The sequence below is a fragment of the Hermetia illucens genome, chromosome 3 (assembly GCF_905115235.1).
Source record: "Hermetia illucens chromosome 3, iHerIll2.2.curated.20191125, whole genome shotgun sequence".
Taxonomy (NCBI): Eukaryota; Metazoa; Arthropoda; class Insecta; order Diptera; family Stratiomyidae; genus Hermetia; species Hermetia illucens.
The window spans coordinates 4,631,757-4,645,748 of NC_051851.1; the positions used below are offsets into that span (position 1 = coordinate 4,631,757).

At 46.1% G+C, this 13,992-nt stretch overlaps 1 protein-coding gene across 1 annotated transcript in view; it reads right to left on the bottom strand.

The window, feature by feature from the left end:
- The window catches only part of LOC119651633 (protein Skeletor, isoforms B/C), a 238,851-nt gene that overhangs the window by 37,988 nt on the left and 186,871 nt on the right, over positions 1 to 13,992 (bottom strand). The window contains exon 5 of the mRNA XM_038055297.1: positions 63 to 281. Within this exon, the coding sequence (XP_037911225.1) occupies positions 63 to 281 (219 nt within the window). The remainder of the gene's footprint in view (positions 1 to 62; positions 282 to 13,992) is intronic.

Here is a 13,992-nt window from a genome sequence, read left to right on the forward strand (position 1 = left end):
TAAATAAATACGTTTGGTTAACCTTTCTCATTTGTCTCCAAAGTCTATGTTATACAACTTACCTTAACTCCTAAGACGTTTGGCTCTGAACCATTTCCAACCCAGAAATATGCATCAGGACCCGCCCCGTCATAATGTAGATTGGGAATATAAAATGTTTTCGCATCTAATACACTTATATTGCTAGAACGTAACCCGTGTGCCAGTCTTTTGAATTCGGGCAAAACCCGCGGTTTTGGGACATCTAATCCAGGTGGAATGAACACTTCGCCAAAGTCAACCTGAAAATGGAGAATATGAAAATTGTATTGTTTTGAATGTTATATTTTGAATAGTTAATTTTAGTTGCCTTTTATACAGGCATTAGCGCGAAATACGTGACCATACCATCGCAATTTTTCCAACCCCATATCGATCGTAGATATCCTCATCCCGGATGTGATTAAAACGTGTCACGTTACTAGTCCAATGCAACATTTTCGTTTCCATTACCGCATTACCCAAGGGTGAAGTAGTGCACTGCAGGATAGACTGACGCTCCCTGAGGTCAACCTATCTCTCTCTGAGGATGAGTTGTCTCTCCTCTGGGGCGGTGCGTGGCTTTTCAGGGGCCAAGCCTCTCGTCTACCAAGAAGCTACTATTAACAAAATGCTACGGATCTAGACTGGGGAGTCGAAAAACACCACCCCCAATCCAGGGTGTTATGCGAACCGTGCCCATTGGATAGTTTGCAGTCGGGGGTAACTGACTGTATTCGAACGGAGCCTCACTGATACCTGGTCGCCTCAGTGAGTAAGTTCGACCTTGCCGTGCTACGGAGGGCTATGGCACGGTGGACCTCCTAACCCCCATATTCGTGGGAATCAAATGATTACAAACAAAAACGAAAAGAAAGTGAAAATCAATAAAGCGTGGTCCCGTACCGTACAAAAACTGGTTAATCAGACGAAGGCACATCTCCGAATTACTGAGAGCCAGGTCATTACACCCAAGAAGGGAGAAGTTAGGACGTCAGGCAGTTGGTCCAAGGTTAACATTGGCACACTATGTGGACAACAACCAACGAACCAAAGAGCAGGGACCATCAAAAGTACGTCTGAGATAGATATAACAGACGTCAGGAAGGAGACAGGTCTCAGTGGCGCCGGTGTTAAATAGTACCTGCGCTATCTGAAGGAAGGCCTGGAACCAGAAGAGGCCCTTAAGAAGGCTCAGGACAGACCTAAGCCATCTCTACCGGAACCGAGAAACCGGGGAGCAGCAGAGATCAGCCCGCATGAAGGGAATGCTCTCAAAAAATCCAAACCTGAACCCAAGGGGTGAGAAAACCCGGACAGGTCCGAAGTGAAGGCAGGACCCAGGAGGCCCGCGGTCAAGGGCATTCGGCTGGCTATACTGCCAAAAATGTTTCCCGAGGAAATACTCACTCATGAGGAGCAGGAAACCATTGAGAACCTTGTCGTCAGGCAGATGATCAAGAGATGGATATCGAAACTTGTGTTCCTCGGGATATGCTTTCGACCAGGCCTTATGCTGGCGGACTGCGCGATGGAGGACACTGCAGAATGGATTAGAACCATAGTTCCTAGATTGCCAGGTTGGGAAGGAGTAGAACTGTCAAAATGTGCTGGGGATGATATAACAGGAGCCCACATGGTGACAGTTTTTCTGCCAAAAGCCGCGACAATAGAAACGGAAGACCAGAATGAAGATCTCCACACCCGACTATGGAGAGTTCTCAGAAGCAAGGTGGAGGGAAAAGGTAAACTCCTCACGATCGGGGTAGATGACCGATCCCTGGAGGCAATCAAACGTTGGAGTTGCCATATCAACTACCGATTTGGCATTATACCCGTTCATGTGCACAGGGAAAGCCGAGGAAAGATACCTCGGAGGAGACACCGGGTGAAAAACATACCGCAGTCCCCGAAGAAGTTTCGAAAGTCATAGAGGCGGAAAGGACTGTATCAACCGGGGAAGTAGACTTGCTGCCCAGTGAAGGGCAGAAGCTGGACGACCTAGACCTAGTAGGAGTTCAGAGGTTTAGGGTGGACAACGATGCGCAGGAAAGCGCCATGTCGGCGATACTCCGACAGTGGAGAAGAGCTCCAAACAATAACGGAGCCAATGGCCAGCACTAAGATAGCCCAGATAAACCTCCACCGTGCGAATGCTGCATCTGCAGTAATTGCAAGGGCAAGTTCCAAGGAGAACATTGGAATAATGTTGGTTCAGGAGCCCTGGGTGTACAGGGGGCAGATTCGCGGTCTGCAAGGAGGAAGCATGCAGGAAATTTGGGACTCCTCTTGTGAAAAACTAAGAGCTTGCATAATCCTTAAACGTAGTTTAAAATACATATGTCTTTGAGAGTTCTTAACCAGGGACTTTGTGGCTATCCAGGTCTCATTGGCAGCCGGGAGGAGCACTCGAGAGGCACTCGTGGCATCGGGATACTTCTCAGGAGATGAAATCCGGGCTCCACCGGAACAAGTCGGAAAACTAACGAAGTATTGTGAGAAGAGGGCGTCGGATGAACCCTTTATGTCTGATCCCAGGATAATCAAATTCGACATTGAGGGTAACTGCGAACTAGAAAGAATAATACGGAATTCCAGGAGAACAGATTGGGAATCCTACGCAACGCACTTGAGCAATAACATTGCCCACCTTTAAGGCGGCGCTGACATCAGAAGCGAACTGGAACTAGAAACAGTGGTGGAAAACCTCAACACAGTCGTCATTGACCCATATGAGGCCAGCTTTCCGGCGAAGACAGCTAAGTCATCAAGGGATGTACAATGGTGGAACAGGAACCTGGCCAGAATGAAAACAGAGCACGAAAACTCTCCAAGCGGGCAAAACAAACCGGGGACTGGCGGAGGTATAAAAATGCACTGACTGCGTATAGCAACGCGATCAGGGAAGCGAAACGAAACAGCTTTAGGGAATTCTGTGAAGGGATTGAACAGATCACAGAAGCAACCAGGCTGTACAAGGCTGTAGCCAAAGACGGGGGAATATCCTCTGTCTGATTGAAAAAGAAAGATGGGATATTTACCAAGAATGAGGAGGACAGAGTACATCTGCATCTCAGAACACTTTTCCCGGGTTCCTACCCTACGATGGCAGGCGGGAACATTCTGCCTGACACTCCAACAACGAATAAAAGGAGCAGAAAGGAGAACTGGAAACTAGCAAAAAAGGTATGCTCAGAGGCTAGGCTAAGCTGGGCAGTGGGAACTTTTAAACCACTGAAATCTTCCGGAGCAGATAGCATTTTCCCAGCACTTATCCAGAGAGGCCTAGGAATTATCTTAAAGTCTCTTCTGAGGGTGGTAAGGGGAGCATAGCACGGCGATACATTCCAAGGGCATGGAGACGGGCAAAAGTGGTCTTTATTCCGAAAGCGGGTAAAAAGGATCCTTTTCACCCTAAATCTTTCAAACCAATTTGCCTAACATCGTTCGTACTCAAAACTGTGGAGAAGGTCATAGACAACTATATTAGAACTAATGTTCTAAAGCATAATCCCCTACTTCACTGGGAAGCTTACGCTTACCGGGCAGGACGGTCAACTGAAACACAGTTGACAGAGGTACTACGAGATGCCAAAGAAACAAAAGTAATTGCACTGTTCGCGTTTTTGGATATCGAAGGAGCATTCGACAACACATCGCACACAGAGATACAGGATGCCCTGAGCCGCAAAGGAGTGGGAAACACCCTGGCACTCTGGATGGGCAAAATGCTAGAAAGCAGACAAATAGAGGTACAAACAGGTACAAATTCTATTATCATGAACACCACTCAAGGCTGTCCACAGGGTGGAGTACTATCGCCGCTAATGTGGAGTATGGTAGTGGATGAACTCCTGGACGTGTTAACTAATACTGGAATACAAGTCCAGGGCTACGCGGACGACATTGTTCTAATCTGTAGGGGCAAATATGAAGATACCCTATGTGATAGAATCCAAGCGGGATTAAGGGTTACTAGTGCCTGGTGCAGGAAGGTGGGACTGCGGATCAACCCAACCAAAACCACCATAGTACCATTCACTAGGAGGCGTAAGCTGGATCACCTGAAAGCCATAACATTACATGATATGGAGGTGAAACGAGAAACAGAGGTCAAATATTTGGGAATCACGCTAGACCAAAAATTACTCTGGAAGACACATGTCGGAAACACTTGTCGGAAGGCTACGAGGGCTCTGATGACTTGCAGATCCATAGCAGGAAAAAAATGGGGTTGCAGCCCGAAGATACTACTTTGGATATATACTGCAATAGTAAGGCCAATGATTACCTATGAAGCGGTAATCTGGGCAGAAAGAACTGAACTTAGTACACAAGCCAGGGAAGCTGGCTCCAAAGGCTGGCTTGCATGTGTATCAGTGGGGCAATGAGGACGTGCCCAAAGGCATCCCTGGAGGTCCTTCTGGGATTAACCCCTCTCCATCTGCACATATAGATGCAGGCAAGAAGGAAAATATTCAGAATGGACGGAAGTATCAGTGAGGCGGGGAGTTGCCTAAATTGAAGGAAGATCGATATTTTTTCTAGGCGGTATCCCGAATTACTGATACCAAGGGATAACATGACAACGAGGTTTCACTTCGCTAAGAAGTTTGAAACACGTTGGAGTAACAAGGCAAACTGGGAGAGCGTAGTTGCGACATATGGCCTAAACCAGCAACTGATTACTTGGTACACTGACGGATCCCTCACAGCAGGGGGAGCGGGTGCCGGTGTCGTTGGTCCAAGGAAAATGTACTTTGAGCCAATGGGCAGGTACATTAGCATATTGCAGGCGGAAATTTACGCCATAGACAAATGTGCCTCCTTTAATCTGCAAAGGAACTACAGGGGGCAGAACATAGCTATTCTCACCGATAGCCAAGCAGCGATCAAGGCACTTAGGTCCAACCAGGTGAACTCTAAACTGGTGTGGGAATGCCTTGAGAGACTGAATACACTCGGCTCGTCCAACAAGGTCTGGATACTTTGGGTTCCAGGCCATGCTGGTTTGGAAGACAACGAGGCAGCGGACGAACTAGCCAAGAATATATTATATATGAGTATCTATACTATACACGTCCTTACATTCTTCTACAGTAAGATGCGCGAATTTCCTATGCACAGTGTGATATTATCAAATAGAATCAGCGTTTTTAATATCACATTTAAAGCGAACGTTAATGTTCTTGTCTGTAAGTACGCGCAAAATAGTTTTATAAGATTCATAAATAGATATTTCTATCTTAATAAAGCTGACTGACATTTCTTGCAGTATCAAGCAGTTTCATTGAAAACTTTATTGTAAAGATTTTCTCAATGAATATATTTTGGAAAAAAATCTGTTCCAGGATCGTTGTGAAAAATTCAAATATGATTTCAATTTTTACCATTTCAACTCGAAAAATAGTGGAAGTCATCTTCTAGGAGGATTTGTAAGAAAACCGTTTATTCTCTCCCTCTCCAAGTAAAATTTTATATTGGATTCACAGCAATTTAGCAGACAACTTTGTTGTACATGAAACAAAACGACGCTGCAATGCAGATTAAAATAATATCTATATGGTTGTCATTCACACCTTGGTAGGGTATAGCGCGTTAACCACACTTACGTGCCATTGTTCGTGGTTTACTAAAATGCGCTTTAGCTTCCTCCAGGGTTTCTTGAGATGCTCATACTCTTCTTCTACTATTCTTCGCCAATTGTTCTTGGGACGGCCCACTCAACAATGGAATAGTTGCCCCTCTTAATGTGTGACCTGTTCACTGTCACTTTCACCTTCCGATCACATCATGCACCAAACAATAAATGATCAGAAATCATCAAATTATGGTTAAGATAAAAGCCGATAGCTCGATTCTTCTGGTCTCTTACTTTGCATTCACTTGTCATCCTGTAATCAATTTAAAAACGCAACATTCAATGTCATCGAAGAAATTGTTCCTTTTTTGGTCACAAGGAAGAGGAAATGAGGAAATCACTTAGAAGAGGAGAGGAGACGAAGAGGAAGAGGAGGGGAGAAGGTGCAGGACAAGGGGAGGAGTTGAAAGCTGAGGAGAAGACGCATTTTTTCTGGTGAATGAGTGCATTCTCGCCTCAAAGAAATCCGCGCCAACCCGTTAAGAAACCTGGAAACTTAGTCGTGCAGCCGTCTCGAATCGTTGACTACCGAGGTGCTTCTTCAACTTCTGAAATAAATGGAAATCGCTGGGTGTCAGGTCTGTAACGAGGATGGGCAATGACTTCCCAGCCATATCCCTCGATTAAGCCCTTCGTTTGTCGCGAGACATGCGGACGCGCGTTGTCATGGTGCAGTCTTTCGCCTTACGTGAGTTTCCCCTACGACGATTTTGGATTGCCCTTTTGAGCCTTTTCAAGATCTCGCAATAACTTGTTGAGTTTATTGTGGTTCCTTTAGGCATAAACTCGATAAGCAGTATACCACGCCGGTCCCAAAACACTGTTGCGATGACTTTTCCCTGCCGATAGGTTCTGCTTAAACTTCTTTCGTTTGGGCGGCTCTGTGCGGCGAGATTGTAGCGTAATGGCACCACGTTTCATCCCCCGTAACAATGGAGTCTAAAAAGTCTTCGGTATACTCGTCCCTTTCACCCAAAAACTCCCGAGCACAGACGTCCCGCTGCTGGCTGCGGAGTTCTGAAAGCATGGCTTCAGCAGCCTCAGGAGTTTCAGCAGTCAATTGCCGGATCGTCAGCATGATTCGGTCAATCTTCGCCACAACTCCGTCAGCGAATTCCCTACATCTGCGAACATGTTGAATGCTTATAAACGTTTCCCCATACATTTGACTTAGTTGGCAATCGATTTCTATGGGTGGTAACTTTTTGCGTGCAAAAATCAGATGACCGCACGAATGTCGCACTTGGCGGGGACGAAGATGACGGACTCCACCGTGGATGGCTGTCAGCCTGGTAGTGATCATCGCAGATGGGTGATTGTTGTTGGGAACGATGGTGAGGGAACCAGTGAACAAGGGGGTGTTGCCAGATTTCGCTTGGCCTCATGCGTGGCAAAGTTACAGTGTTCGGAACCTTATTTTTGAAACAGTCTGTGATAGTAGCAGCAAAGCATTACGTATCCTACGAACTTTATTCGCCGCTAGTTGCTGAGAATGGGACTTTAGGACTTTAGGACACGGAGATATGTTTTTTTTTTTCAATTGATAGCCCAAAACGTAAGGGACTCCTGCAGTTAGATCCAAACACTGTAATCAAAAACCCCATGCCGCGTCTGAGGCATTTGCTACAGGGCTAAAACCTAGAGAAAAAGTTGACGCACAGTACTCGGACACAGTATGATGGTTTGTTTATAGAGCAGCTATGGAGGGACACAGACAAGCGGAGGCTGCAGATCGAATTGCGGAAATACAACAACTAACCGCGATCATACACCAACCTGCCGCAGGACCGTCTCAAAGTGGTGGAGGAGATTCATCCCTGTCGGACCTAGTACGACAAATGGTGAATCAATTAAGTGAACTGAATGTTGAGGTACATCCGAGATCAAGCGATAGGAATCGCTAACGCTAATGGAAAGCCCGCTTTAGATCTAGCGGTTATCGCAGGCGATCAGCTATCAAAAGTTGAAAAACTAGAAAGGCAGCCTTGTATTCAGGCGTCTGGGGTCGAACTTACCAAAAAAACTTGCCTGATAATAGCCATTGGAAAAATGGGGTCCAAAGTGTTCGAAGACACAGGGACCGACATCTCGTGGCTCCTGGGGAGAAGAAGGATTTAACACTTTACGTTGCCAAGATTCACAACCAATAAGACATATGGGGAAGGCCACTCAACCTCGACCTATTTTGGGAACTCTGGGCATTTGTAGTCGCAGACATTGAACAGCCGATCCTGGGCGTCAAGTTTCTGAAGTACTATCGAGTGCTGGTACGCATAAGAGGAGGGCACCTAACTAAGGAGGTTGTCAGCATCAAAATACGATAGGAATTGACAGGATCGCCAAAGAAATGCCGCAACTTGTTACGGAAGTTCGTCGATGTCTCTTCTAGCACAGCAAAGATAGTAGAATGAGCAATGTTCTACTACATCACCACGACGAGTTCGTCAGCGGAGCAAATGAGGGCGGAGATTAAACCAGGAAAATCTTAAAATTGCTAAGACAGAGTTCGAATCTATGATTGCCTAAGAAATCTGGGGTCCCTCTAACAGCCAGCCAGTAATCTACATCTCGACCCGAAGAAAAATGGAACTTGGCGACCGAGCGGCGACTATCGTCTAAATGGAGTCACTATACCGTACATGTATACAATCGCTTAACTGGAGGATGTTTCGTACAAACTGCAGGGTTGTAAAGGTTTTCAACGTTGGACCTCACCAGGGTGTATTACCAAATATCATCAAATATCGGGTAATAACGTTTGTCCTAAAGAACGCCGCAACGACTTTCCAGCGATACATCGAAACCACCTTCGGAGGACATCCGTTTTTTTTCGCGTACACCGATGCCAGATAGATGAATACGGATCAAAACCGATGTTGGAAAAGGTAACAATAATTGATAAAAAACCACCATCTTTAGGTCAGCTGAAAAGATTCCTGTTTATGGTGAATTTCTATAGTCATACTTGTCCAGGGCAGCCCATGTACACGCGCTCCTGCACTGAATGTTAACCGGGGCTAAAAAGACGGGTAAGATCCCAATTTCTTGGATTCTAGAACTGGAACAAGCCTTTACAGCGAAGAAACGTCAGCAAACCAATGCCACGTTGTTGAGACACCCGCGCAGAGAAGTAATTCTCAGGATACATAGTGACGCTTTAGACATACCAGTGGGTGCTTTATTAAAGCGGACCATAGGCGGGTCAAAGGGTAGTATAGGTCCCAGGGTGAAACGTTGGTTAGTCCCCACGATAGAGCATAATACCTGGGAAACGTCTGCTGAAATAACACCAACAGCTCTACTACCAAACCCTATCTCTACCTCTACGTGACGGGATCACTTCCCACCAAACTGACCAAGTGTTGATCGAACGCCCCCACCTCTCAGCCTTGATGAATGTCAGAACATATAGGGGGTCTAATAGGGACTCGGATCACTATCTCGTAGGCATGGTCCGCAACACCTATAAAGGGGAAAAGGATGTCACAATAACCGCAATCAACAGAGATCCTGGAGATGAAGCACCAACAAATGATCTTAATAATCACCTGAAGAACGTTATCATAAATAAGGCCACAAACATGCTTCACCCTAGCCGCAAAAGGAGTCGGTGCGCCTGGTTCGACGATGAATATAAGCTAACAACGGAACGCAAGAATACTGCATACCGAGTTATGTTGCATTCTCAAAGGACGTGCGGAGACTTATCATGAACTCCAGCGAGCGGAGAAGCGACTTCTCAGACGGAAAAGGAAGCCTGGGAGAACTAACAGGTCTGTGAACCCGTAAAGTACAGGTGGCTTCCGCACCAGGCGCGGAAGTTTTACCAACAAGTCAGCAGGATAAAGCCTTACACATCTCGATGTTCATCCTGCCGAGACAAAGAGGAAAATCTGACTTCCGACAGAATAGGCATATTGGACCGACGGGTTGAGTACTTTGATGAGCTACTGAACAACCAAAACATCGGCGAGTTAGAGGTCCTGCCAACTGAAGACGACGGACAAATACTGCCACCACCAAGTTTAGGAGAAACAGTCCGTGCAATTCATCGGCTTAAAAACCATAAGTCGCCAGGAGTCGATGGAATTACAGCCAAATTGGTTAAATATGGAGGCGACCAATTACGCCAAGTGGTTCATCAACTTGTGCTCAAGGTATGGGACAGCGAATCAATGCTTGACGACTGGTAAAGAGGTATTACCTGTTCTATACATAAAATGCGGGATATCACGCAATGCAGCAACTATTAGAGGTACGTCGCTGAGTACCATCTATAAGATATTCTCCGCTATCTTGTTAGGCCGGATAGCCCCATACGCCTAGAACATCATTGGCCTATACCAAAGAGGCTTCACTCCAGGCAAACCAGCAGCAGATCAGATTTTCTTTCTGTGGCAAGCGATGGAAAAACTGTGGGAATATGGACATCAGTTGAACCATGTATTCATCGAATTTAAAGTCGCTTATAATAGCATAGCCAGGGTAAAACTGTACACGGCCATGAGAGAATTCGGTATCCCGACCAGACTGACCCTGACCAATGTGCAAGGCCAGATAAAAGCAGCAGGATCACTTTCTAGACCATTCAACACCAACAACTGTCTAAGACAAGGGGATGCCCTATCATGCGTCCTCTTTACCTGGCCCTGGAGAAAGTGATCCGTGATGCTGAGATAAATGCAAGAGGTACGATCCTCTTTAAGTCCACCCAACTACTGGTCTATGTTGACGATACCGACATCATGAGAATAACGACCCGAGACGTACCAACTGACTTCATCCAGATCGAGCAGGCGGCAATTCGCGCGAGATCTTGGGCTGGATATCAATGAAGGCAAGACAAAGTATATGGTGGCAACGTCAGTACCGAAAACCAACCAACCAACCAACCAACAACATCAAACCGCACTGGTCAAACGGGAAGAATAAAGATATGAGACTACTTCCGCTCGAAAGGTCTCACCATAGGGTCAAAGCTCTTACTGCACAAGACAATGATCTTGCCTGACATCATGTATTCCTCGGAAAAATTGCGAACTCTTGGCCGCGTTCGAGAGAAGAATCCTTCTAAGAATTTTTGGTCCACTACATGAGGATGGACAATTCCGTAGCCTACATAGCGACGAAATCTATGAGCGATACCATGACCGTCAAAATTCGGCTCAATAGGTTACGGTGGGTACCGGATATGTACCTGCAGGGTCGAAAAATATTCACAATGCTGGACCTTTCCAAGGCGTATTACCAAATATCGCTAACACGAGAGGACGTACCCAAGGAAGTTATCATCCTCCTCGAGCTTTTCGAACTTCGGGTAATGACGCTTGGCCTAAAGAACGCATCACAGGCTTTTAGCGATACATGTAAACTACTCTCAGAGGATTCCTATTTTGCTTCGCATACACCGATGATATCCTGGGAGAGTCAATGGCACCAGAGGAGCATCGGCAGTTTAGTTAGTACATTAAATTTGCCAAATACATTTGCGGAACCTCCACGGTAAATTGTCTAGGATACCAGATAAATGGACACGAATCAAGGCCCCTGCCGGACAGTGCTGGTAGCAGCAATTCGTGAATATGAAAATTCGTCATCGTTAGATCAGCTGAAGAGACTCCTGGGGCTGGTGAATTTCTATAGGGGATACTTAGGCAACCCACGTACAGGCGCCCCTACATCGAATGTTTGCCGGAGCCAAAAGGACAAAAATCCAACATCTTAGACTCCAGGACTGGAACCAGTTTTCACAGAGCCGCCACATCTGCATGCCCATGCTAGGCTGTTGAAATATCTGGACAGAGATGTAATCCTCGCTGTCAGACATGGCAATGGGTGCCACGCCTGCGCAAATCATACAGTACGTAAGATTGCCAACTGCAAGCGATTTACAGCAGTTTGAAATACTTCTGTGACAGTTAAGGCTTTAAGCTGGTTACCTATGAATTTGGTAGAAATCGGAGAAGGCCTTAGTAAGAAGATAGCGGCGCTCTACATAAGTCAATTCACTATAGAGATCTGTTACGTAGGATGCGAAGATAATGTGGCAGTAGACGCCTTGTCCCGTATTGCTAGTATCAATACGCCGGTCTTTCCCGCGATCCAGCGAGTAGATGAGGAATTACCAAAGATTTTGGAATTTAATAAGCGCAAATTATTGAAGTTTCATTTAGGCAGCGGTATCTCCGTGCACTGTAATACGCAGTGCGGCGAAATTCGCTTCTACATTCCTACCGGTTTGAGGAAGCAAATTTTTAATAAGAACCATGGCTTTGCTTTCAGCTTACAAAAACTACAAGACTATGATCTTGTCAGTCCTCAAGTATTCCTCGGAAACTTGGGTTTTTAGCAAGAAAAATTGCGAACTCTTGGCCGCGTTTGAGAGAAGAATCCTCCGAAGAATTTTTGGCCCCCTACATGAGGACGGATGACTCCGTAGCCTACATAACGACGAAATCTATGAGTGATACCATGACCGTCAGGTTGTGGATAAAATCCGGCTCAATAGGTTACGGTGGGAGGGTCACTTAATCCGTATGGATGGGGATGATGCAGGTCGGAGTCTATAAGGGCAATATCTATACATATTGATAATAGCAGGACGGGCATATGTCACGGCATTATTTTCGCCTGATACGATTATTCTCGCCTGATACGTAATAGATTTCCATAGTGAATTGGCTTATGAAGTCAACTGTTACAACTGTCTCGATAAAACCTTCTCCCAAATGCATAAGCGAGCATAAGCATCATCATCATCAACGGCGCAACAACCGGTATCCGGTCTAGGCCTGCCTTAATAAGGAACTCCAGATATCCCGGTTTTGCGCCGAGGTCCACCAATTCGATATCCCTAAAAGCTGTCTGGCGTCCTGGCCCACACCATCGCTCCATCTTAGGCAGGGTCTGCCTCGTCTTCTTTTTCTACCGTAGATATTGCCCTTATAGACTTTTCGGGTGGGATCATCCTCATCCATACGGATTAAGTGACCCGCCCACCGTAACCTATTGAGCCGGATTTTATCCACAACCGGACGGTCATGGTATCGCTCATAGATTTCGTCATTGTGTAGGCTACGGAATCAACCATCCTCATGTAGGGGGCCAAAAATTCTTCGGAGGATTCTTCTCTCAAACGCGGCCAAGAGTTCAATTTTTCTTGCTAAGAACCCAAGTTTCCGAGGAATACATGAGGACTGGCAAGATCATTGTCTTGTACAGTAAGAGCTTTGACCCTATGGTGAGACGTTTCGAGCGGAACAGTCTTTGTAAGCTGAAATAGGCTCTGTTGGCTGACAACAACCGTGCGCGGATTTCATCATCGTAGTTGTTATCGGTTGTGATTTTCGACCCTAGATAGGAGAAATTGTCAACGGTCTCAAAGTTGTATTCTCCTATCCTTATTCTTCGTGTTTGACCAGTGCGGTTTGATGTTGTTGGTTGATTCGTCTTCGGTGCTGACGTTGCCACCATATATTTGGTCTTGCCTTCATTGATGTGCAGCCCAAGATCTCGCGCCAATCAGCGCCTGCTCGATCTGGATGAAGGCAGTTTGTACGTCTCGGGTGGTTCTTCCCATGATGTCGGTATCGTCAGCATAGGCCAGTAGTTGGGTGGACTTGAAGAGGATCATACCTCTTGCATTCACCTCAGCATCACGGATCACTTTCTCGAGGGCCAGGTTAAAGAGGACGCATGATAGGGCATCCCCTTGTCGTAGACCGTTGTTGATGTCGAATGGTCTTGAGAGTGATCCTGCTGCTTTTATCTGGCCTCGCACATTGGTCAGGGTCAGCCTAGTCAGTCTTATTAATTTCGTCAGGATACCGAATTCTCTCATGGCCGTGTACAGTTTTTTTGGATATATTAGATTCCATTATTAGATTCCAAACATTAACTAGCGTTAAACTGCAGAACGCATATTACAACACTAAGCCATAGTCACACTGTACGTGACTTGAAGAGGACCATCCTTGCACCATGTTCCACTAGACTGTCTCAATTGAACTACCTTGATATGCTATCTAGGCTAGTTGTTGCTGTTTTTTGTTTGTTCCCCGGGACTCGGTAGGCTAATAGTCCAAACAGGACTACCCACGAAGTACGCCAACGGGATTGCCACTTAGCCTTTGTTGCCAGAAACACATTAAAACCACCCCCGACTCCACACCCCTCGGAACCACCATAAGGTATTACATCATGGGGCGGAGTCAACTCTCTCTAGCTTGGTCACCTCTCTTCTATACGCGGCGTACGTGACCGCGCTTTTCTCCCCTCTTCTACTTTTCCCAATTTGTTCTGGATAGATGCAATCATGGAGTTAACCGCATCCC